At 53.1% G+C, this 25065-nt stretch overlaps 1 protein-coding gene across 2 annotated transcripts in view; it reads right to left on the reverse strand.

Annotated features, from left to right (window-relative positions):
* Nucleotides 1-4334: 4334 nt before the first annotated feature.
* LOC129016290 (amiloride-sensitive sodium channel subunit beta) overlaps nt 4335-25065 on the reverse strand; it is a 109940-nt gene continuing 89209 nt past the window's right edge. The window contains exons 5-13 of one of the 2 annotated variants that reach the window (XM_054455592.2): nt 20023-20126; nt 16601-16764; nt 16193-16300; nt 12536-12653; nt 11165-11240; nt 11019-11076; nt 9523-9584; nt 5476-5551; nt 4335-5219 (exon numbers count right to left, since the gene is read on the reverse strand). In XM_054455592.2, the coding sequence (XP_054311567.1) occupies nt 4839-5219; nt 5476-5551; nt 9523-9584; nt 11019-11076; nt 11165-11240; nt 12536-12653; nt 16193-16300; nt 16601-16764; nt 20023-20126 (1147 nt within the window). In that variant the 3' untranslated portion in view covers nt 4335-4838. The remainder of the gene's footprint in view (nt 5220-5475; nt 5552-9522; nt 9585-11018; nt 11077-11164; nt 11241-12535; nt 12654-16192; nt 16301-16600; nt 16765-20022; nt 20127-25065) is intronic. The other variant, XM_054455593.2, reaches the window with a different exon arrangement.

Here is a 25065-nt window from a genome sequence, read left to right on the forward strand (position 1 = left end):
TGGGACACCTCATCCCAGCGGACCAGCAGGTCACCCAGGCCAGCCCTCTGGAGTGACCCTGCCATCCCCAAGGCTGGTTTTTTTTTTTTGAGATGGAGTCTTGCTCTATCGCCCAGGCTGGAGTGCAGTGGGGTGATCTCAGCTCACTGCAACCTCCGCCTCCTGGGTTCAAGTGATTCTTGTGCCTCAGCTCCCCGAGTAGCTGAGATTACAGGCACATGCCACCATGTCTGGCTAATTTTTGTATTTTTGGTAGAGACGGGGTTTCATCATGTTGGCCAGGCTGGTCTTGAACTCCTGACCTCAGATGATCTGCCTGCCTTGGCCTCCCAAAGTGCTGGGGTTACAGGCATGAGCCACTGCACCCAGCCTCCAAGGCCACTCTTGAACCAGCCCCACTGGCCTGCCAGGGCCAGTGTCCCACTGGCTCTGTCCTCACAGGGCTTCCCACACATGCCATCCTCACATCCTCAGAACCAGTTTGGCTGGCCCCGACAGCATCAGCTTCAAACCCACACGAAGAAAAATATTTTGGTTTCTCATGTGGTGGATCACAGGCTGTTCCTGGCAGGGTTTGAGCCTGGCTATTGCCTCGAAGAAGCGAGAGCCAGAAACCTGGAAGGTGACACATGCTGTTCGAAAGTGGAAGCTTTGTGGTGAGCTTTGTGCTGGGCTCATGAGAGCTACTGGGCTGTGGAGTGGGACAGGCTTGGGCTTGATTCAACGCTTCGCCACCTCCCAGCTGCTGTGTGACCTTGGAAAAGTCACCTCACCTCTTTGCGCCTCATTTCCTAATCTGAAAGCTAGGAGTCAAAATGGTACGTAACTCATAGGGTTATTTGAAGAGCCACTGAAATACAGTGGTGGTGGCCACATGTACACAATGTTCATTTCTTTTTTTTTTTTTTTTTTTTGGAGACAGAGTCTCGCTCTGTGGCCCAGGCTGGTGTGTAGTGGTGTGATCTCGGCTCACTGCAACCTCTGCCTCCCGGGTTCAAGCAATTCTCCTGCCTCAGCCTCCCAAGTAGCTGGGATTACAGGCATGCGCCACCACATCTGGCTAATTTTTGTATTTTAGTAGAGATGGGGTTTCACCATGTTGGCCAGACTGGTCTCAAACTCCTGACCTTAAGTGATTCGCCCACCTCAGCCTCCCAAAGTGCTGGGATTACAGGTGTGAGCCACCGTGCCCAGCCCACAATGTTAATTTCATAGTCTTCTGGCATCTGTAACCCACCTTTCCTTTTGGAGTAGAGTTGGGAATTACAGAATGCTGTTTTTGGGCAATTTGGATTCTGCCAGCCTAAGTTTCCAGCTGTAAAAAAGGGATCTCAGAGTAGGAGCAGGACAGCATTCCTCTCTGCTAGCTCCTGAGGGCAGGGGAATGACTTGGAGCCTGCTTTTAGCGATGAGGCCGTTGCACCACAGCCTGGCCCTCACGGCCCCCTGAGAGCAGGGATGGCAAGCTGATGCTCACCCTCAGCCTGGTCCTGACTTCACAATCTACAGGCAGCTCCACAATGTCTCTGGACAGGACCTCTTACAGGTGTCTGTAAAGGGCCGCCCTCCATAGATTCACTCAGGGCCAGCCAGGCAGCATCTCCATCCATTCCCTGTTGCCGTGACCTGTTCAGGATGATCGTGGGCCCTGGGTGGGTCCAAACAAGCCTCGTTCTTGGGGCTATTCCTGGGAAAATGTTCAGGAAGAGCTTTCTTCCCCCTGGGATTGCTGTGCTGAGGGGACAGGGCTGCAACTGCAGGTGTAAAGAGATATTCAGAAAGAACAGCACATGGAGGAAACCTTTCTAAGAAGGATGGCAACACAGAATCACCAGATAGGGCCAGGCATGTTGGCTCACACCTGTAATCTCAGCACTTTGGGAGGCCGAGGCTGGTGGATCGCTTGAGCCAAGAGTTCAAGACCAGCCTGGGCTACATGGGAAGACACCCTCTCTCCAAAAAATACAAAAATTAGCCAGACGTGGTGGTGCATGCCTGTAGTCCCAGCTACTCAGGGAGGCTGAGGTGGGAGGATTGCTTGAGCCCGGGAGGTCCAGACTGCAGTGAGCCGTGATTGTGCCACTGCACCGCAGCCTGGGCAACAGAGTGAGACCCTGTCTCAAAACAAGAAAAAAAGAAACCTTAGGCCGGGCATGGTGGCTCTTGCCTGTAATCCTAGCACTTTGGGAGGCCGAGGTGGGTGGATCACCTGGGGTCAGGAGTTCGAGACCAGCCTGGCCAACATAGTGAAATCCCGTCTCTACTAAAATGTAAAAATTAGCCAGGCGTGGTGGTAGGCGGCTGTAATCTCAGCTACTTGGGAAGCTAAGGCAGGAGAATCGCTTGAACCCAGGACGTGGAGGTTGTGGTGAGCCGAGATCGCACGATTGCACGCCAGCCCGGGCAACGAGCAAAACTCCAACTCAAAAAAAAGAAAAAAGAAACCCCAGATCTAGGCAAGCCCCTGCGTACAGCCATGCCTGAAACCCTTTTACTACAAGAGCTAATGAATTCCCTTTGTAGCTTAAGCCTGTTCAAATTGACATGTAACTGAAGAGCTGTCATGCGGGCTAGATAATAATGCCCCATAGCTTCAAATAAGACAATAAATACGAAAGCTCTGGGCTCCTGTAAGGGACTGGTATTGTTATGACCATTGGCACCCACAGGGTGAGGCTGGGGTCTCAGCTTTGTCACGTAAAAACCTCGAGTACCTTACTTCACCTCTTAAGCCTCAGGGTTCTTACCTGTGCAATGGGATGCTATTATACTATTTCTCAGTGGTTATGAGAATGAAATAAGATTTAAAAAGTTATTGGCATAGTGCCTGGCATATGATAAGTACTTGATCCAATGTAGTCCTTGTTTAATAACAACAAATGGTAACAGTGATTGTGGCCACAACTACTACTGCTAGTAATAAAAGTGGTAATCACAGTAGTAAGTGTGGTAACCACCGAGAGTTGTGGGCCCAGCCTGTGGACTAGCCAAGCCCAAGCTGGGAAACCCGGTTTCCTACTCAGCCCTCCCTACTCAGCCCCTAGCAACGTTGCCTTTGACTGAAGTGGCACCGACTCTGTGGCACCTCCTTCTTCCACAGGTGCCATCCTGAGCACTTGATGGGAGGCCAGCTTGTTTACCTTCCCGACCAAGGGATGCAGGTGACCTAGGCCAGGAAGGCTGGGCCCTCAGAGGCTCAGGCTCTAAGTCAGCCTCTTCTTCATCACCAGGGGCCCGGTAGGTGACAGCAGGGTGCTGCAGTGCTGTGTGTGCACCTGCCAGACCGTACTCTGGTGACAGCTCCCTGATCTCTCTTTGGGGACCTTAAGATTTTGGGGGACTGTATTTAGCAATTAAAAATACAGAATAAAAAAATTAAAATTAAATGTTTATTTAAAAAAATTAGCCAGGCATGGTACTACACACCTGTAATTCCAGCTGCTTGGGAGGCTGAAGTGGGAGGATGGCTTGAGCCCAGGAGTTTGAGGCTACGGTGAGCTATGATCATGCCGTTGCACTCCCACCTGGGCGACACAGTGACACCCCATCTCTATAAAAATATATATTATAAAATGCTCAAGAACAACAACAAATGATTTATTTGTATGTGTCTCTAGTATTGCATGGATGTACATATACTAAAAAATCAGTTTTTCGGCCGGGGTTGGTGACTCATGCCTGTAATCCCACCACTTCGAGAGGCTGAGGCGGGTGGATCGCCTGAGGCCAGGAGCTTGAACCAGCCTGGCCAACATGGTGAAACCCCGTCTCTATTAAAAATATGAAAATTAGCTGGGCATGGTGGCATGCACCTGTAATTCCAGCTACTCGTGAGGCCAAGGCACGAGAATCACTTGAACCCAGGAGGCAGAGGTTGCAGTGAGCCAAGATCGTGCCACTGCACTCCAGCCTGGGCAATGACAGTGAGACTGCATCTCAAAAAAAAAAAAAAAAAAAAAAAAATCAGTTTGTCTATCTGAAATTCAAATTCAACCAAGCAGCCTGATTGTTATCTGGCAACCCTGGGTACTGTGCCCCCAACCGCCCTTGGACCATGTGATTCTCCTGGGGGCCAAACTGGCTTCAGGTCTGGGCAGATGAATTCAGGTGTGACCAATCAGAGCAGCTTATCTAACTGGCCACACTGACTGGGTCAGAGATGGGCACACAACCCAGGCAGGGATCAGTGAGTGTTGGCCTGGGAGCTGGCAGTGGAAGGAGGGGCTTGAGACCCTTTCCCTTAAACCAGTTTGGGTCTCTCTCAAGCCACTATGGATGCCCTTCCACCATCAGGGCACCTCAGCTGCCCAGTCAAACAAACAACACAGCTGGACTCAGTATTTTCTACTTTTATTTTCTAGAGTAAATCAGGTACCACTTGGCAGGGTCACCACACCTGATGCCCTTCCATCTCTCCACCACCCCTGCCCCAGAGGCCAGCCAAGGCCAGGAAGGAGAAAACCACATGGCCCACCCGCCTGTTCCTCTCTGGGGTGGATGGAGACTGGCACTGGGAGGGAAGTGGCCTGCCACCAGGAGAGGGTGTTCCGAGGGGTCTCCAGGGCCTGGCCGGGACCAGGATCAGGACAGGTAGGGACGAGGGTAGCAACCAGGTGAAGATACAATTAATTCCTGCATCCTGTACCAGCACCGTGATTCTACACAGCCCTTGGCCAGGAACGGGCCAGTTGCTGCTGGCCTCTCTGTTGAAGGACGCAAGCTCTGGCCTGGAGAGCTCCCCTCCCAACCCTTCGGAGAGGGCACCATACAGTGAAGCTTCGGGCAACAGTCTTGGCTGCTCAGTGAGTTCGAGCCGCCCGGGATGGGCAGGAGCAGGGTTAGATGGCATCGCCCTCACTGTCAGACTCGATGACGTCCAGCGGCTGCAGACGCAGGGAGTCGTAGTTGGGGGGCGGGGTGCCCGGGATGGGCAGGGCCTGCTCACTGGGGTAGGGCCCGGTGTTGGGGCTGCGGGGGGCCATGTCAGGCTGGAAGCCGAAGTTGGTGTGGGCCTCCACCAGCTCAGCCACGGTGGGCGGTGGGCCGGTGTAGCTGGCTTGGGCTCGCCGCTGCCGTAGGCTCTTGGCCAAGGCCACCAGCTTGATGATGGTGATCCACACAAAGTCGATGATGATCTCCCCAAACTCGATGAGGCACAGCACAGAGCCCCCCATCCAGAAGCCAAACTGGCCACCCAGATTCGAGAGCAGCCAGACGATCTGTGGGGAACGGGGAGCTGGGGTGGGCTCAGGCCACACATTCTTGCCTCTAGCCCAGCCTCACAGCTTCCTGGGAGGTGATTCTTGGGTGGGAACGGGAGGGGGTGACCATCTTGGCCCAGGGGAATAACTTGGGACTGCCTTAGGGATCTTCCTAATTCCTCCCTAGGGCTCAGAACCCTTCCCCCACCCTCAGGGTGCAGGGGTCAGGGCAAGGCAGGGCAGGGCTGGGGTATCGGGAGCCTCCTAAACTCACGTTATTGGCTGCTGATTCTTCAATGGTGCGATAGTTAAATTCTTGGAAGTAGATGTTGAGCTTGACAATTCCCTTCCTGCAGGAGGCAGTGAGAAGGGCCAGGACTAATGTATCCCCCTTCCAAACAGACAGACAGACACACACACACGCACATAGACACATGCACACACATGCATGTGCACACACCCACATGTATGCACACACATGCACCCACACACCCGTGCACACATGCACATGTGCACACACGCCCACAGGAAGGCAGCCAGGGATGGCCGCCCCAGCCCTCCTCTGTCCTGAGCTTCTCTCATGCATGCTCCCATGAGTGGGGAAGTCCAGACGAGAACTGCAAGTGCAGCCCTTCCCAGCCCCTCTGGGCATCTCTGCCCAGCACCCATCCTATGGCCCCCTTTCTCCATCCCTTGCCTACCAGTTCCCTACAGGACACTCTGGCCTGGGACAGCCCCAAAGATCTGCTCTGAGCTCCCCACTTTGTACCCTCAGGGTGGCCTGGGCTATACACAGTGACTCTGCACAGAGCTCTTCACTGAGCCTTGAGCACCTTCACTGCACCTGGGACAGAGAAGGGTGGCAGTGTGGGCTTCCGCTCCCACCTGGTGGTCCTCAGAAAGGCTGTGCTGTCTCGTGCCTCCAGACTTTCAAGCTTTGTCTTCTGCCTGGACATTGGTACCTCTTCTTATTTGAACAGTACTTACTCCTCCTTGGAGAGTTCACTCAAAGCCACCTCCCTACGCAGACCTCCCTTATCTCTCAGGCAGACTGAGGCTCCTTCCCTGCTGTACTCCTAGAGTAGGGGGCTTGTACAGACCCTCCTCTCCTTAAGCCCTTTTTGCATATGTTTGCCCCCTAGACTCCTGCCAGCTTGGACTGTGTGTCTTTCTTGTGCTCAACTAGTGTTTGTGTTGAGTGGATGGAGAGATTCATGAATAAACAGAGGATGGCTGGGTGTGTGGGTGGGAGAATGGAGGGGTGGATGATGGAGGATGAATGGGTGGAGGATGGCTGGGTGCGTGGGTGGATGATGGAGGATGAATGGGTGGAGGATGGTTGGGTGTGTGGGTGGGAGAATGGAGGATGAATGAGTGGAGGATGGCTGGGTGTGTGGGTGGATGATGGAGGATGAATGGGTGGAGGATGGCTGGGTGTGTGTGGATGATGGAGGATGAATGGGTGGAAGATGGCTGGGTGTGTGGGTGGCAGAATGGAGGATGAATGGGTGGAGGATGGCTGGGTGTGTGTGTGGATGATGGAGGATGAATGGGTGGAGGATGGCTGGGTGTGTGGGTGGGAGAATGGAGGATGAATGGGTGGAGGATGGTTGGGTGTGTGGGTGGATGATGGAGGATGAATGGGTGGAGGATGGCTGGGTGTGTGTGTGGATGATGGAGGATGAATGGGTGGAGGATGGCTGGGTGTGTGGGTGGATGATGGAGGATGAATGGGTGGAGGATGGCTGGGTGTGTGTGGATGATGGAGGATGAATGGGTGGAAGATGGCTGGGTGTGTGGGTGGCAGAATGGAGGATGAATGGGTGGAGGATGGCTGGGTGTGTGTGTGGATGATGGAGGATGAATGGGTGGAGGATGGCTGGGTGTGTGGGTGGGAGAATGGAGGATGAATGGGTGGAGGATGGTTGGGTGTGTGGGTGGATGATGGAGGATGAATGGGTGGAGGATGGCTGGGTGCGTGTGTGGATGATGGAGGATGAATGGGTGGAGGATGGCTGGGTGTGTGGGTGGATGATGGAGGATGAATGAGTGGAGGATGGCTGGGTGCGTGTGTGGATGATGGAGGATGAATGGGTGGAGGATGGCTGGGTGTGTGTGTGGATGATGGAGGATGAATGGGTGGAAGATGGCTGGGTGTGTGGGTGGGAGAATGGAGGATGAATGAGTGGAGGATGGCTGGGTGTGTGTGTGGATGATGGAGGATGAATGGGTGGAGGATGGCTGGGTGTGTGGGTGGGAGAATGGGGGATGAATGAGTGGAGGATGGCTGGGTGTGTGTGTGGATGATGGAGGATGAATAGGTGGAGGATGGCTGGGTGTGTGGGTGGATGATGGAGGATGAATGAGTGGAGGATGGCTGGGTGTGTGGGTGGGAGAATGGAGGATGAATGGGTGGAGGATGGCTGGGTGTGTGTGTGGATGATGGAGGATGAATGGGTGGAGGATGGCTGGGTGTGTGGGTGGATGATGGAGGATGAATGGGTGGAAGATGGCTGGGTGTGTGGGTGGGAGAATGGAGGATGAATGGGTGGAGGATGGCTGGGTGTGTGGGTGGATGATGGAGGATGAATGGGTGGAGGATGGCTGGGTGTGTGGGTGGATGATGGAGGATGAATGGGTGGAGGATGGCTGGGTGTGTGGGTGGATGATGGAGGATGAATGGGTGGAGGATGGTTGGGTGTGTGTGTGGATGATGGAGGATGAATGGGTGGAGGATGGCTGGGTGTGTGGGTGGGAGAATGGAGGATGAATGAGTGGAGGATGGTTGGGTGCGTGGGTGGATGATGGAGGATGAATGGGTGGAGGATGGCTGGGTGTGTGGGTGGATGATGGAGGATGAATGGGTGGAGGATGGTTGGGTGTGGGTGGGAGAATGGGGGATGAATGAGTGGAGGATGGCTGGGTGTGTGTGTGGATGATGGAGGATGAATGGGTGGAGGATGGCTGGGTGCGTGGGTGGATGATGGAGGATGAATGGGTGGAGGATGGCTGGGTGCGTGGGTGGATGATGGAGGATGAATGGGTGGAGGATGGCTGGGTGCGTGGGTGGATGATGGAGGATGAATGGGTGGAGGATGGCTGGGTGTGTGTGTGGATGATGGAGGATGAATGGGTGGAGGATGGCTGGGTGTGTGTGTGGATGATGGAGGATGAATGGGTGGAGGATGGCTGGGTGTGTGGGTGGATGATGGAGGATGAATGGGTGGAGGATGGCTGGGTGTGTGTGTGGATGATGGAGGATGAATGGGTGGAGGATGGCTGGGTGTGTGTGTGGATGATGGAGGATGAATGGGTGGAAGATGGCTGGGTGTGTGGGTGGGAGAATGGAGGATGAATGGGTGGAGGATGGCTGGGTGTGTGGGTGGATGATGGAGGATGAATGGGTGGAGGATGGCTGGGTGCGTGTGTGGATGATGGAGGATGAATGGGTGGAGGATGGTTGGGTGCGTGGGTGGATGATGGAGGATGAATGGGTGGAGGATGGCTGGGTGCGTGGGTGGATGATGGAGGATGAATGGGTGGAGGATGGCTGGGTGCGTGGGTGGATGATGGAGGATGAATGGGTGGAGGATGGCTGGGTGCGTGGGTGGATGATGGAGGATGAATGGGTGGAGGATGGCTGGGTGTGTGTGTGGATGATGGAGGATGAATGGGTGGAGGATGGCTGGGTGTGTGTGTGGATGATGGAGGATGAATGGGTGGAGGATGGCTGGGTGTGTGGGTGGGAGAATGGAGGATGAATGGGTGGAGGATGGCTGGGTGTGTGTGTGGATGATGGAGGATGAATGGGTGGAGGATGGCTGGGTGTTTGTGTGGATGATGGAGGATGAATGGGTGGAGGATGGCTGGGTGTGTGTGTGGATGATGGAGGATGAATGGGTGGAAGATGGCTGGGTGCGTGGGTGGATGATGGAGGATGAATGGGTGGAAGATGGCTGGGTGTGTGTGTGGATGATGGAGGATGAATGGGTGGAAGATGGCTGGGTGTGTGGGTGGGAGAATGGAGGATGAATGGGTGGAGGATGGCTGGGTGTGTGGGTGGATGATGGATGATGAATGGATGGCTGGTTGGATGGACAGTGACAGAGGGAAGCACAGGCTCCTCCTTAGCAGGTGGTAGACTCAGAGTCCCCGTGGCTGCCTTTCCTCTCTCTCACTCCTAGTGCCTCCTCCTCGAGACTTGCTCCTGGGTCTGACCCATGTGAGAAGTTGTCTGAGGAGCTGTCCTGTGTCCAAACTCCTGCCCCAAGTTTCTGGACCCTTCCCTGTCTTCCCCAGCCCCGCCCAGGCTCAGGCTCACCTGCTCAGGGTGATATTGGTGCTTTGGTCCCGCTCCTGAGACAAGACGTGGAAAATCCAGTCCTGGAACCCAAGAAGGCGGCTGCAAAAGTTGCCATCTGCAGCATCCCTCCCAGTCGTGGCCCTGCTCCCTGGGGGAGGTAGACCACAGCCCTGTCCCTTCCCGAGGCCCCCGGGGGAATCACAATTTGGATGAGGAGCAGGAGGAAGGTCATAGTGGAAGCTGTGGCTGCTGTTCTAGGGAGAAAGGACTCGGGCCTCCAGACTCTTCCCCGGCGGGCCTGGCCACCCTGCCCGGCTCTCTCCCGCCTCTGGTCCTCACACTTCCTGCTCCGTCTGCCCAGAATCCTCCCCAGCTCTGCCCATGACGGCTCAGCGTCTGCCTCCAGGTGTCAGCCCCAAAGTCACCTTTTTAGAGAGGCCTTCCCTGACCACTCTACCTAACATGCTTTCCCAGAAGCTGGGCACGGTGGCTCATGCCTGTAATCCCAGCATTTTGGGAGGCTGAGGTGGGAGGATCGCTTAAGGCCAGGAGTTCAAGACCAGCCTGGGCCACATAGCGAGACTCCATCTCTACAAAAAGTGTAACAATTAGCCAGGCCTGGTGGCATGTGCCTGTGGCCCCAGCTGAGGCCCACAGCTGAGGCAGGAGGATCACTTACGCCCAGGAGTTCGAGGCTTCAGTGAGCTGTGATCATACCACTGCACTCCAGCCTGGGCGACAGAGGAAGCCCCTGTCTCCAAAAATAAAAAATAAAGTAAAAATACAAAAATAAAGTAGTTTCCCCCAGTTACTGTCTCCCATAACCTGTTTATTTATTTCACAGCCATAATCAGACTTTGAAATGATTTTATTTCTGCTTGTGATCTTGGCCCTCTCCTATTAAAAGGATTATGTCTGTCTAATTCTGTGCTGTGTACATAGCACAGTGCCTGGGAGAATACTGGTGGAAGGAAAGAAGGAAGGAAGGAAAGAAGGGAGGGAGGGAGGAAGAAAGGAGGAAGGAAGGAAAGAAGGAAACAGGAAGTGGGGAGGGAGGAAAAAAGGAAGGAAGAAAAGAAGGAAGAAAGGAGGAAAGAAGGAAGGAAACGAGAAGGGAGGGAGAAAAGGAAGGAAGAAGGGAGGGAGGAAGGAAGGGAGAAGGAATAAGGGAAGGAAGAAGGAAGGAAGGAAGGAGGAAGGAAGGGAGAAGGGAAGGAGGGAGGAAGGAAGGGAGAAGGAATGAAGGAAGGAAGAAAGAAGGAAGGAGGAAGGGAGAAGGGAGGGAGGGAGGAAGGAAGGGAGAAGGAAGAAAGGAAGGGAAAAGAGAGGAAGGAAAGAAGATGGAAGGAAGGAAGGAATAAAGCAGAGAAGGAAGGAAGGAGGGAAAGAGAGAAGGAGGGAAGGAGGGCGGGAAAAAGGCACCCCCTCCAAATTTCCAAATAGCCCACATCTTATGCCCAGACTTGTCCCCAGCCAAAGGTGGGGGCCAGGAGCTTGGCCCCCAACTGTCTCACCTCGGAGGCCTCAGAAGGCCAGTCAGCCATGGAGATGGTCATCTTGTACTGGGTGTCACTGAAAGAGAAGGCCAGGCCTGTTGTGATCCCTGTCAGTGATGTCCCTCCATGCCTGCCCGCTGCTGTGCCCGCCCACCCGCACTCACTTGCAGGACTCCTTGCACATGCCAATGCAGGTCTCTCTCTGCGCCACGCTCATCTGCAGATCTGAGTAGCAATGGGCTGCGCAGGAGACAGAGAGGCGGCCAAGAGATTTAAGGGGGCTTTCTAGGTGCCCCTGTCCCCTGCTGAGCCTCTGGCTGGCCCCTCTGCTCTCCTGGCCTTGTGGTTAGGTGGCGGGAGGAGGTGTCATGAAAAATCACGGCTCCCCACCCAGCTCCCGACCTCCAGCCATTTCCAGCCTGGCCTGGGGCCCAGCTCAGGGGGGTCAGGAGGCTCAGGGCTTTCCCTTTGCCGGCCATCCCCATCCCTGCCTGGTGGACAGAGTTATGGGGTCATGAACAAAGGGGGGGTGACTGGAAGGAATAACGTTTTCCCATTTAGTTTGTGTTGGTTGTAAGTGGTGAGTCTCTTGCTGACAGCATTCTTTTTATTCTCTCTCTCTTTTACTTTTTTTTTTTCTTTCTTTCTTTTTTTTTTTATAGACGGGGTTTTGCCATGTTGACCAGGCTGGTCTCCAACTCCTGGCCTCCAGTGATCTGCTCGCCGCAGCCTCTCAAAGTGTTAGGATTACAGGCATGAGCCACTGCACCCTGCTGACAACATTCGTCGGTGGTTGGACTCCAGACCGCCAGGGCTCCCAGGCCCCAGCTCCAATTGGTTGTGAGCCCAGCAGGGCTCTTCTTCCTGCTGTGACTCCAGGTTTCGAGTCCTTGGAGGCCACCATCATGCTAATGTCTTCCTCACCCTCCCCTCCCACCCAGCGCCTTGCAGAGAGACCCAGTGAGCCCACATAGACATGAACACACCTGCTGAAGATGGACACGTGGCCTTATACATACATGCGCGTGCACACACACACGCAAAGTGCCCAAAAGCCAAAGTGCACAAATGCAGACCCTGGAAGTGATTTGTGCCTGTGCATAAACTACATACAGCAACCCACCGCAGTCACGAACGGCTCCTCTGCATTTGGACGCAAGCATGGAAATGCCTTTGCACTTGTGCACTTGGAAACATGAGAGCAGGCGCACACTCGCCAGTAGCCACATGCCCAGGGTTGCGCATGTGCGAGCATTTGTGTGGCACACAGACACAGGCCCACAAGGACACGTGCATCCTATGCCTATGTGTTTCAAGCCCATGCTTCATGAAATTGAGGAGCAGAGAGAAGGCTGGGTTCCTGCAGAAAGGAGGCCTGGGTTCCTGCAGTAGGAGGGACCTCAGACTGTGGAGGAGCCACCCTGGGCACATCTCTGGACTCTGCTGAGGGCACTGAGCTCTGTCTCCTCCTCTGTGGTCAGAGCCTCTGTGGCCCCAGCTGGCTGGAGTGCCGATCCCCCTGTGCCCCTGCTCACCCCAGTCTGGGAAGTCCCGGTTGTTGCAGTATTTCTCCCCACGGGGCAGTGGGTACAGGTAGTGGCCACAGTTGCAGTTACGGATCATGTGGTCTTGGAAGCAGGAGCGAAGACAGGCCTGGGGAGGGTAGGGGGTTCATAAGGAGAGAACACAGGCATGGTCAGTGATGTCCCCATCCCAGCACCAGGGGTGTCCAGAGAAGTGATGCCCAAGTTAAGGGAGCTAGGGGAGCTGGCGGAGGTGCTCCAGGGCTGAGAAGTTGTGGTGAGATGACTGGCTGCAGCTACAGACCCCACAGTCCTGGATGCTTTTGGGCTTCCCAGCAGGTCCCTGGACCCCGCAGAGCGACCCAGGCCAGACCGCGGTATCCCAGGTCCCACCATTCAGAGCTGGAGTCCTCACCCTTCAACATGGGGAAGAGCGGCTTGCCCCTAATAATAAAGCCAATGCTCAGAGAGCTCTCACTATGAGAATGCCAGCCTCCATCCAAGCACTTGACACAGAAGCACCCTGACAGGCCACCGAGGAAGCCAGGCAGGCTGGCTCTGTGCTCCTTCCTCCCAGGGGGAATTGCCCAGGGAAAGCCAGGAGAAGGATGATCTCTGAGCTTCCTGACGCACAGCCGATGACAGAGGAAGTGAGTGGCCCGCTGGTCTGCAGAACATCTCCTGGTGGGGCGAGGAAGAGGAGGGCTCCCGGGCAGCCTCCAGGAGGCTGGACGTGATGAGTCTCCACTCACTCGGCCCCAACATACTGGGCTTTCAGGTCATTCTGACCTGGTTTCAGTCCACTCAGAGACCAGCTATGTGGCCTAGGGCGAGTCATGACCCTCCGGGGCTCAGTTTACTCATAGGTGAAACAGGGTGCTGAGGACACCTGTCTCCTGAGGTTGGGAGGGAGGATTCAGGGCCGCATCAGGTGCTCAGGAAGCGCTGCATGGATGGAGGCAGTGGTTCCTGGTGTTTCATTGCCTATCCAGTTTCCTAGGTCCTGACTACCCTGGGCTCCTGGATACAGCCCTGGCCAGCTCCTCCCTACCTCTCTCCACTCGGCCCCGCCCCTCCACACCTGCGCCCCCGAGTCCTCTTCTGTTCCTCCTGTGGCTTCGGGCTCCGTCTCAGGTCCCCGTGTCCTGCCTTTCTATCACCCCTAACGAGTCTGTGGCTCTCTGAGGGCAGGAAATCAGGGCTGGAAGGCAGATTAAATGGCATGGCCAGGAGGAGCCAGAGCTGGGTTTCGGGCAAGTGTTTTACATTCTTTTTTTTTTTTTTCTTTCTTTTTTTGAGATGGAGTCTTGCTCTGTCGCTCAGGCTGGAGTGCAGTGGCATCTTGGGCTCAAGTGATCCTCCCGCCTCAGCCTCTGAGTAGCTGGGACTATAGGCATGCACCACCACGCCCCACCAAGGCGTCTTACATTCTTGCAGACCTCTCTGTCTCATCTGGAAAGTGCGAGTCCTTCCAGGCCCTGTGATGGAGGCTGGGGTGGGCTCAAGCCTGCTCCTGGTTGGGGTGGCCGTGGGGATGGGCAGAGCAACTGATCAGGGCCTGGCTCTTGGCTAAGTTTTCTGGCCTGGGTGGCTACTGCACTGGAAGAAACGAGAGGCGCAGTTTTTCTGGAATGAGGTTTCTGGGGCTGGTACCTTCTTCTCTGTGTTTCCCACCTCCCTGTACTGCCCTGTCTGTCTGTCTGTCTCTCCAGAGGCTCAGATAATGGCTAGAGTTCTCCATAATGGGCAGAAGTCCCTCCAGACTCGAGGTGGCCAAACCAGCCAGGCAATGGGTGGGCAGCTGGGCGCCAGGAGGGTCATTTCCTGTGACTAAGGGGAAAGGGCAAACCATGCCATGCTCGGGCACCCAGACACTGAGGCAGGCACTGGGCTGCCCTCTTGTTATGCCTCAGTGCACTGATGTGCCAAGGCAGACTGGGCTGGAGAGGAAGTATCAGCAAGTGGTCATTTTTATCACCTTCGCAAGGATTCAATCTGCCCTCTCCAAGGGGGCCAGGACTAGAGGCAGGTCTGGGTTAACTCTGGAGATCAGGACGAGAAGGAAGCCTCCAGCTACAGCAAGGGGGATTGAGGGCAGATACAAAGAGGGACTTCCAGTGGGCGCAGTGGCTCATGCCTATAATCCTAGCACTTTGGGAGGCCAGAGTGGGAGGACTGCTTGAGCCCAGGAGTTCAAGACCAACCTGGGCAACATAGCAAGACTCTGTCTCTGCAAAAAAATTTTAAAAATTAAGAAATTAGCCAGGCACAGTGGCTCATGCCTGTGGTCCTGCTTACTAGGGAGGCTGAGGCAGAAGGATTGCTTGAATCCAAGAGTTTGAGGCTACAGTGAACTATGATGGCACCACAGCACTTCAGCCTGGGTAACACAGCAAGACCGTGTCTCTCTTTTTTATTATTTTATTTTTTTGAGACTAGAGTCTCACTCTGTCACTCAGGTTGGAGTGCAGTGGTGTGATCTCAGCTCACTGCAACCTCTGCCTCCCAGGTTCAAGCAATTCTCTTGCCTCAGCCCCTTGCAAAGCTGGGACTACAGGCATGTGCCACCACGCCTGGCTAATTTTTTTTCTTTTTTGTATTTTTAGTAGAGACGGGGTTTCACCATGTTGGCCAGGCTGGTCTTGAACTTCTGACCTCAAGTGATCTACCCGCTTCGGCCTCCCAAAGTGCTGGGATTACAGGCGTGAGCCACCATGCCCAGCAATCTCTTTTAAAAAAATAATAATAAAGGCCGGGTGCGGTGGCTCATGCCTGTTATCCCAGCACTTTGGGAGGCCGAAGCGGCTGGATCACGAGGTCAGGAGTTCAAGACCAGCCTGGCCAACTTGGTGAAACCCCGTCTCTACTAAAAATACAAAAAAATTAGCCGGTGTGGCGGCGGGCGCCTGTAATCCCAGCTACACAGGAGGCTGAGGCAGAGAATTGCTTGAACCTGGGAGGCGGAGGTTGCAGTGAGCCGAGATCATGCCACTGCACTCCAGCCTGGGTGACAGAGCGACAGAACGAGACTCCATCTCAAAAAAAAAAAGAAAAGGGACTTCTCAGGTAAACTGATGATGCATTTGAACTGGGGTCTGTCAATTCCAATTTCCTCATTCCCAGAATGGGAATGATAATAGCATCTACATCTTAGGGTTGTTGTGAAAGTTAAATGATGCAATATATATGTAAATTACTTACAACAGTGACTGCCTAACACATGATAAGCCTGCTATTATTAGTTTATCAATAAATGCTGCTGTCATTACTATATTATGGATTCGTGGGGGGAGGGGGTTGAAGGATTAAATGACGATGGAATGTGTTCCAGCCCTTAGCACAGCATTTCACACACAATGAAAGCTAGATGGTGTTAGCTGCTATTTTTTGTTTTCATCTTGGGAAACTCTGGAGTAAGATCCCCATAATCCCCTGGGCTTCCCCAAGGGTACACCTGCCCATGTGGGGATGAGAAGTGGCCAGCCCTAGGCCCTGGTGAGAGAGCCCAGGAAAGTGACTGGTCCCACAGGACCAGGGGTGCCCCATGGCCACCTACAAAAGCCCAGCAGAGCCAGCCTTGCTGGGGCCAGTTCTCCCGGAGGACTGAGGCCTCGGCCACATAAACCCAGACAGGGGCCCCGGGGCATGAGGCGTGCACTGCCTTCCCACCTGGATGGAGTAGGTCGTGTTGTAGTCACTGTAGAAGTTTTGGACAGGGACCTCGGAGCCGTTCACGGTGCATGGGCTGTAGGGTTCCCCCATGCGCTGAAGCTTGTCCTGTGTTTAGAGGGGTTGCTTGAGGGGGACTCTGGTCACCCCAGGAAGCCCTTTCTGCACCTCCCTTCCATCAAGCATTCAGGGATAGAGGGCTGTGGACCCCTGCAGGTGCCAGAGGGGGCGCCAGAGGGCTCACCTTCCCCTAAAGCTTGGCCACTCTGGGGGGGTTCCAGCCAAAAGGAAGGAAGGCCAGGGCTGGGGGGCCCAGATCCCCTCCTCCCAGGCCAAGGGAAGTTGGCCCTGGACAGGTGGGCTCCCACCCTCAGACCCTCTAGGACTGCCCTTGGGCTCCGGCCATACCACGAGTACCCCGATGGACGTCTCCGTCCCCGACATAGCATAGATGCCCTCATCTCTGATGAAGGGGTATGACCTCTGCTCGTGAAGCATCAGCCTGACCCCGGCTGTGGACGCGAGGAAGGGGACGTAGTCTTCCTGTCCTATGTCCAGGATCAACTTCAGGCCTGTGGGGAGGGTGGGGTGAGGGCTGCCTGAACTTGCTCCTGAGGCAGAAAGGAGACCCCACTACCCACTTCTCCAAGCTCCCTCCAGCCAGGGGACCTCCAGGGACCGCCAAGGAGGCTGGCTCCACTTTGCAAAAACTCAGTCCTCAAATATTGCTTGCCTTCTGCAAAGCTCCCATCATCTCCAAGGCAGGCTCTGACGTAGCCTCCTCCCTAGGTGTCTCTTGCCTCCCGTGATCTCTTTTCTGATCAGGAGGTAGATCTAGAAGGCACAGCACGGCCACAGCCCACCCATGCCACCCCGCCTCACACCACAGGTGCCCTCGCTGTCCCCGTTCAATGCCTCCGAGCTTCTGCACACCTTCTTCCTGCTGTGCCTTTGCAAATGCTATTCCCTCACGTGGAATGCTGTTCCCTCACGTGGAATGCTGTTCCCTCACCTGGAATGCTGTTCCCTCACCTGGAATTCTGTTCCTCGATCTGGAGTGCTATTCCCTTGCTCTGGAATGCTGTCTCTGCCCCTTCCCTTCCCCTAGAAACACATTCTCTTCCTTCAAATTTCAACCAGCATCACTTCCTCCAGAAATCTTCCCTGATGGCTCAGACGCGGTGTCAGGGTCTTGGTTGGACACTTTCCTAGCCCCGGAACTTTCCTTCTGAGTACCTGCCTCATTTGTGTGATTGTTCTTTTATTGTCTGTCTTCCTTCCCCACTTGACTGTTCTCAAGGGATGGGACTGGACCCAGTCTCCCACGCACCACGGTTCTGAGCTATGTGGAGTTGAGTCCCTCTGGTTAGGACAATAAGGGCTAGTTGAGCACTTGCTACCTGCTGGGTGCTGTGCTAAGGGCTTCATTAAACATGAGCTCCTTGGCCGGGCACGGTGGCTCACATCTGTAATCCCAGCACTTTGGGAGGCTGAAGCGGGCAGATCACTTGAGGTCAGGAGTTCAAGACCAGCCTGGCTAACATGGTGAAACCTCGTCTCTACTAAAAATACAAAAATTAGCCAGGCATGGTGGCGGGCACCTGTAATCCCAACTACTCGGGAGGCTGAGGCAGGAGAATTGCTTGAACCTGGGAGACAGAGGTTGTAGTGAGCCAAGATTGCACCACTGCACTTCAGCCGGGACGACAGAGCAAAACTCCATATCAAAATAGAGAGAAAAAAAACACAAAAATTAGCTGGGCATTGTGGCGCATGCCTGTAGTCCCAGCTACTTGGGAAGCTGAGGCAGGAGAATCACTTGAACCCAGGAGGCGGAGGTTGCAGTGAGCCGAGATTGCGCCACTGCACTCCAGCCTGAGCGAGAGTGAGACTCCATCTCCAAAAATAAAATAAACATGAGCTCCTTGGATGCTCACAAGGGCCACATGATGGAGGTACTAGTATTGTCCCCATTTTACAGATGGAGAAACTGAGGCACAGAGAAGTGAAGGGACTTGTCTGAGGTCTTCCAGTGAGGAAGTGCTTTTGCTGGGCTTCTGATACAGCAGCTGGCTCCCTGACTATAACCATCTGCCTCTGGGAGTAAGTTGACTGGCACCTCTGTGGCAGTGCTCTCAGCAGCATGGGGGCTAAGTGAAAGGCACTCAGCTCACCTGCCCCACTCTTGGCCAGCGGCCCCGATGGTCGCTGAATGACAGCCTGCCTCTTGGTGGCTGCAGAGGTCAGAACCTGAGAGATGGGAGGAGGGATCCACTCCCACCTGTGCCCGGCTCACAAGCCCCAAAACCACAGCCAGCCTGAGTCCGCCAGCTCCTCTCTAGGGGTCAGTGCAACACATGAGCCCCAAGGGAGGGGGATCTGTCATCCACCATGTCCCACTTCCTCACTTCCATGGACTCCTTCAGCTTCTCTCTGTGTGTCTCTGTCTTTCTTTAAGAACTGTACAGCCGGGCGCAGTGGATCACATCTGTAATCCCAGTACTTTGAGAGGCCAAGGAGGGCAGATTGCTTGAGCCCAGGAGGTCAAGACCAGCCTGGGGAACAGGATGAAACCTCATCTCTACAAAAAATTAGCCACCTGCAGTCCTAGCTCCTCAGGAGGCTGAGGTGGGAGGATCACCTGAACCCAGGAGGTCGAGGCTGCAGTGAGCCATGACCGTGCCACTGCACTCCAGCTTGGGTGACAGAGTGAGACCCTGTCTCAAGAAAACAAACAAAAAAACAAACGAAATGAAACTGTCCACCAGAGAGGCAGAGAGACTAAGAGACTGTTATGTATTTCTTTTCTAATTTGTATAAACGTAAGGGGTTCAAGCGCAGTTTTGTTACATGGAATTATTTTACAGTGGTGAAGTCTAGGCTGTTAGTGTAACCTTCACTGGAATCATATATACTGTACTCATTAATTTCTTGTCCCACATCATTTAGCTCCCACTTACAGGTAAGAACATGCAATGTCTTTTGGCCCATGTATTAACTGCGTGATCCTGGACAAGCTGTTTAAAAACTGCTCAGAATACTCAGCGTATATGGAGCAGGTCCTACTTCCTAGGCAGGTGAAACAATTTACCACATTACCTCGTACTGATTCACAAGGCCTATACTATTTACTCACCATTATGGCTCACAAGGTAGATACGATTTACTATACTAAATGCTCTGCTCTGCTACTATATACTAATCTTTGAATGGGGAAGCTAAGGCTTTGAGAAGGTTGCTCTGGAGCTCAGGAACACCACGCAAGTAAATGGTGGAGCTGCAGTGGTGTGATCGTGGCTCACTGCTGCCTTGATCTTCCCAGCTCAAGCGATCTTCCTGCCTCAGCCTCCTGAGTAGCTGGGACTACAGGTACGTGCTATCATGCCTCGCTAATTTTTGTATTTTTTTTTTAAGAGATGGGGTTTCACCTTGTTGCCCAGGCTGGTCTCCAACTCTTGGGCTTGAACAATCCTCCCGCCTCGGTCTCCCAAAGTGTTGGGATTACAGGCATGAGCCACCACGCCTGGCTGAAGCTTGAGCTCTTGACCACGAAGCTGTGCTGCTTCCAAATCCTCACTTTGCTCATCAGCAAAATGGGAACACCAGTTGCTACCCCAGGGATTCTGAGCATTGTGGGCGGGAATGGCTGAGGAAGCGCCTGGCCTGGCCTCCCCTGGCACACAGTAGAGCCTCAGTAGCGGCCACTCCTCTTGATGCTGGCCTCGGTCCCGCCTCAGTCCCACCCTGCAACAGCTGATGGTCTTTCAGTCCCACATCGTGGGGGTGGTTAAAGCCTCGTGGCTCTGGCCCCAGGATAAACCAAAACTCACCAAATTCAGTTCCAGGATTGGCCGAAGGAAGTGCCTTCTCTGTCATGCCCCAGTTGAAGATGTAACAGTTGCCATAGTGAGGGTAGAAGACGGACGTGAAGTTCCTAAAAGAAACAGCATCAGCTGCAGGGCAGGTTCCACCACAGACAATGCCTCCCCCGGCTGTCTGCTGTACACCCTTCATTTCCTCCTTGGAGGGGCTCCGAAAGGGAGAGGCGAGCAACAGGTCATTCTGTCCATCCTCTGGTCCAAACCAGAGGGGGGAATTCCCAGGCTCCCTTGGGAAAGCAGGGGAAGAGAGTTTCTCTGGAGTTGGGGCTCAGGCTCTCTGGTTTAGCCATGAGTTATGAAAAAGAACTTTCTGGCCGGGCGTGGTGGCTCACGCCTGTAATCCCAGCACTTTGGAAGGCTGAGGTGGGAGGATCGCTTGAGGCCAGGAGTTTGAGACCAGGTTGGGCAACATGATGAGACCCTCATCTCTACAAAAAATACAAAAATTAGCCAGGTGTGGTGGTGCATGCCTGTAGTCCCAGTTACTTGGGAGGCTGAGGCGGGAGGATCACTTGAGCCCAGGAGTTTGAGGCTTCTTGAGCTATGATTGTGCCACTGCACTCCAGCCTGGGTAACAGAGTGAGACCCTGTCTCTAAAAAACAACAAAAACAACAACGACAACAACAACAAAAACAAAAAAGAACTTTCTTAGATGTTTGCATCTGTCTCACATAAACCCTAAAAGAGGCACATCCGTGTCCTCACCCCTGGAACCTGTGAGTGTGACCTTATTTGGAAAAAGGGTCTTTGCAGATGTGACTAAGGATCTCGAGATGAAGTCATCTTGGATTATCCAGGTGGGCCTGAAATCCAATGACAAGTATCCTTAGAAGACACAGAAGAGAGACAGATACAGAGGAAAAGCTCATTGAAGACTGAGGCAGGGGCCTTCAGACACAAGCTGAGGAACGCCTGGGCCCACCAGAAGGCTCAGGGGAGAATTCCTCCTTGCCTCTTCTGTTGACTGGTGTGCTGGAGTTCATCAAACTCTGTTTGGTCAATGTGCATGTTCTGAAGTCTCCAAAGTAAGCAGCTTTAAAAAATATCTCTTGATGTTTTTGTGTTGTTCTTTTTTTATTTATTAAAAATAAGAGGAGGTTGGGAGTGGTGGCTTATGCCTGTAATTCCAGCACTTTGGGAGGCCAAAGCGGGAGGATCACTTGAGCCCAGGAATTTTGTTTGTTTGTTTGTTTGTCTGTTTTTGAGACAGAGTCTCACTATGCTGCCCAGGCTGGAGTACAGTGGTGTGATATCACTCCAGGCTGAGGAGAATCTCAGCGATTCTCCTGCCTCAGCCTCCTGAGTAGCTGGGATTACAGGCACCCGCCACCACACCCGGCTAATTTGTGTATTTTTAGTACAGATGGGGTTTCATCATGTTGGCCAGGCTGCTTTTGAACTCTTGACCTCAGGTGATCTACCCACCTTGGCTTCCCAAAGTGCTGCGATTATAGGAGTGAGCCACTGTGCCCGACTGAGCCCAGGAGTTTGAGACCAGCCTGGCCAACGAATTGAGACCCCGTCTCTACAAAAAATAAAAAAAAATAAAAAGCCAGGAGTAGTGGTAAGTGTCTGTAGTCCCAGCTACTTGGGAGGGTGATATGGGAGGATCACCTGAGCCTGGGGAGGTTGAGGCTATAGTGAGCTGTGATTGCACCACTGCATTCCTGCCTGGGCAACAGAGTGAGACTCTGTATCAAAAAACAATAATAATTTGTAAAAAATTAAAAATAAAACCAGGAAGGAATGAGAGTAAGTACATCAAATAATGCACACACACAAAACGTCACCTGCCATGCAGTATTGTCTTTGAAGCCTTATGATCCACAGCAAACATTCACTGAGTGACTTTTATGGGCCAGGCCTGTGCTGAATCTTTCTGTATTCATGATCTCACTTAATTCTCAAAATAACCCCATGAGGGCAGGTGTTATTTTCCCATGTTTTCAGATAAGAAAGCCATTTCCTGTATCTTTTGTCTCAGCCGGTGGACTTGCAGAATGACTTGGGTCCAGGGCAGGCTGTGAAATGGGATATGGGGGCCGACCCAAGCTCTGCCACTGTCAACAGATTTGAGTTGCTTATTCAACCTCTGAGCTTGGGTTTCCTCAACGGTGCAAGGGGAAGCAGGAAGAAACCACATTTTTCCACCCAATAAATGTTTGTTGAGGAGGGTGCTAGGCTAGGCACACCGAGCAAAACAAGACAGGGCTGCCTTTTGCAGCTTCCAGAGTGGCAGAGGACAGAGAGTGGAATCCTATCAACCCCCCTCTCCTTCCAAGATGTGACCTTTCTTCTTTCTTTCTTTCTTTCTCTCTCTTTCTTTCTTTTTCTTTCTTTCCTTCTTTCTTTCTTTTTCTCTCTCTCCTCTTCCTTCCTTCCTTTCTCTTTCTTTCTTTCTGTCTCTCTTTTCTTCCTTCCTTTCTTTTCTTTCCTTTTCCTTCCTTCCTCCCCTTCTCTCTTTCTCTCTTTTCTTTTCCTCCCTTCCTCCCTTTTTCTCTCTCTCTTTCTCTCTTTCTTTCTTTCTTGACAAAGTCTTGCTCTGTTGCCCAGGCTGGAGGGCAGTGGCGCGATCTTGGTTCACTGCAACCTCTGCCTCCCGGGTTCAAGCAATTCTCCTGCCTCAGCCTCCTGAGTAGCTGGGATTATAGGCAGGCACCACCACACCCAGCTATTTTTTTTTGTTTTTGAGATGGAGTTTCGCTCTTTCACCCCAGGCTGGAGTGAAGTGGTGCCATCTCAGCTCACTGCAACCTCTGCCCTCCGTGTTCAAGCGATTCTCCTGCCTCAGCCTCCCGAGTAGCTGGGATTATAGGTGCCTGCCACCACAACCAGCTACTTTTTGTATTTTCAGTAGATACGGGATCTCACCATGTTGGCCAGGCTGGTCTCGAACTCCAGACCTCAGGCAATCCACCCACCTCAGCCTCCCAAAGTGCTAGAATTACAGGCGTGAGCCACTGTGCCTGGCCTAATTTTTGTATTTTTAGTAGAGATGGGGTTTCACTATGTTGGCCAGGCTGGTCTTGAACTCCTGACCTCAGGTGATCTGCCCACCTCAGCCTCCCAAAGTGCTGAGATTACAGGTGTGAGCCACCACGCCAGGCTCCAAGATGTGACTTTAGTCTGTCCACCTGTCTCCACCTCAGACACTCCCGCCCTGGCCCAAGTCACCAGCATCTCATGTCTGGATTCTTGCTGGAGCCTCTGCCTCTGCTCATCGTTAAAGTCTTCCTTCCGCACAGCGGTCAGGGTGATTGTTTTAATTTGTGAGTCAGACCATAGTACTCCCTTTCTGAGAACCCTCCAAAGGCTTCTTGTCACTCACAGAATAAAGTGCAAAATCCCTATGCTGGCCTTCTATGTCTCGTTCCCTACACTCCAGCGACACTCTAGATGTTTCCAGGCTCAAGGCTTTTGCCTCTGTTGTCCTTTGTGCCTGGAATATTCTCTAACCAGCTCTTCAGATACTGGCTGCTCCCCATCCTTCAGCTTTTATCTGCTCTGAGGCCTCCCCTGAACACCTATGCAAAGTGATGGACTTGAACTATTAGTTAATAGTACTTTATTACTAACAGTAATAGACTTTTCTACCTAGTTACTCTAGATCTTTTCCACCAGTTTATTTTTATTTATTTATTTATTTATTTATTTATTTATTTATTTATTTTGAGATGGAGTTTCACTCTTGTTGCCCAGGCTGGAGTGTAGTGGCACGATCTCGGCTCACTACAGCCTCTGCCTCCCCGTTCAAGCGATTCTCCTGCCTCAGCCTCCTGAGTAGCTGGGATTACAGGTATGTGCCACCACGCCCAGCTAATTTTTGTATTATTAGTAGCGACAGGGTTTCACCATGTTGGTCAGGCTGGTCTTGAACTCCTGACCTCAGGTGATCCACCTGCCTTGGCCTCCCAAAGTGCTAGGATTACAGGGTGAGTCACTGCACCTGGCCCTTCCACCAGTTGATTATCTTCTTTATCAGATACATCAGAATCTGAAATCATCTTCCTTTTTTTTTTTTTGTTAGAGACAGGGTGTCACTCTGTTGCCCAGGCTGGAGTGCAATGGCATGATCATAGCTTACTGCAGCCTCAAACTCCTGGCCTCAAGATATCCTCCTGCCTCAGCCTCCTGAGTAGCTGGGACTACAGGCATGTGCCACCACACCCAGCTAATTTGTAAAATTTTTTGTAGAGATGGAGTGTTGCTATGTTGCCCAGGCTGGTCTTGAACTCCTGGCCTCAAGTGATCCTCTGGCCTCAGCCTCCCCAAATGCTGGGATTACAAGCATCCACCACTGTGCCTGGCCTGAAATTATCTTCTTGATTTAATTGCTCACTTAGCTGTCTCCTGCTTAGAACATAAGCCCGGGGAAGGAGCATGACCTTGTCTGTCTGGAAGGAGAAGAGCTCGGAAGGAGAAGAGCTCAGAGGTCAAGAGCACAGGATGCAGAGCCAGCCTGCTTGATTTCAATTCTGGCTGTGTCCCTTAGCAGCTGGTGAGCTTTGGGATGGTTACTTCACCTCTCTGTGCCTTTCCCCATTTGTAACACCAAATAATACTGGCACCCACCCTACATAACTGCGGCAAGGGGTGGATGCCTAGCATACTGTAATACTCAAAAAATCTTGGCTGCTACTGTTCACAGCTCCGTGCCCAGCGTCTGGTACAGAGCACACAGACACTCAGTAAATATTTGATGAATAAATTACAATAGGCGATAAGAGCATCGACAGAGATAAGCATGGAGAAGTGACACCCAAGTTCCAATGGAGAGTGGGGAGCGAGTCAGGGAAGGTTTCTTGGAGGAGGGGAGGCCTGAGCTGAGGCTTTATGAACAAGTAAGCGATGGCCAAGTCTACAGGGTGGGGAGGAGAAAGGGCTCACCAGGCAGGGACACAACACACGCAAAGCCCCAGAGGGAAGAAATAGCTCTGGGCGGGCACCATGGAGTCTATAAACTGTGTGGGATCAGGGCTGTGGCCACAAGA

The sequence above is a fragment of the Pongo pygmaeus genome, chromosome 18 (assembly GCF_028885625.2).
Source record: "Pongo pygmaeus isolate AG05252 chromosome 18, NHGRI_mPonPyg2-v2.0_pri, whole genome shotgun sequence".
Classification (NCBI taxonomy): domain Eukaryota; kingdom Metazoa; phylum Chordata; class Mammalia; order Primates; family Hominidae; genus Pongo; species Pongo pygmaeus.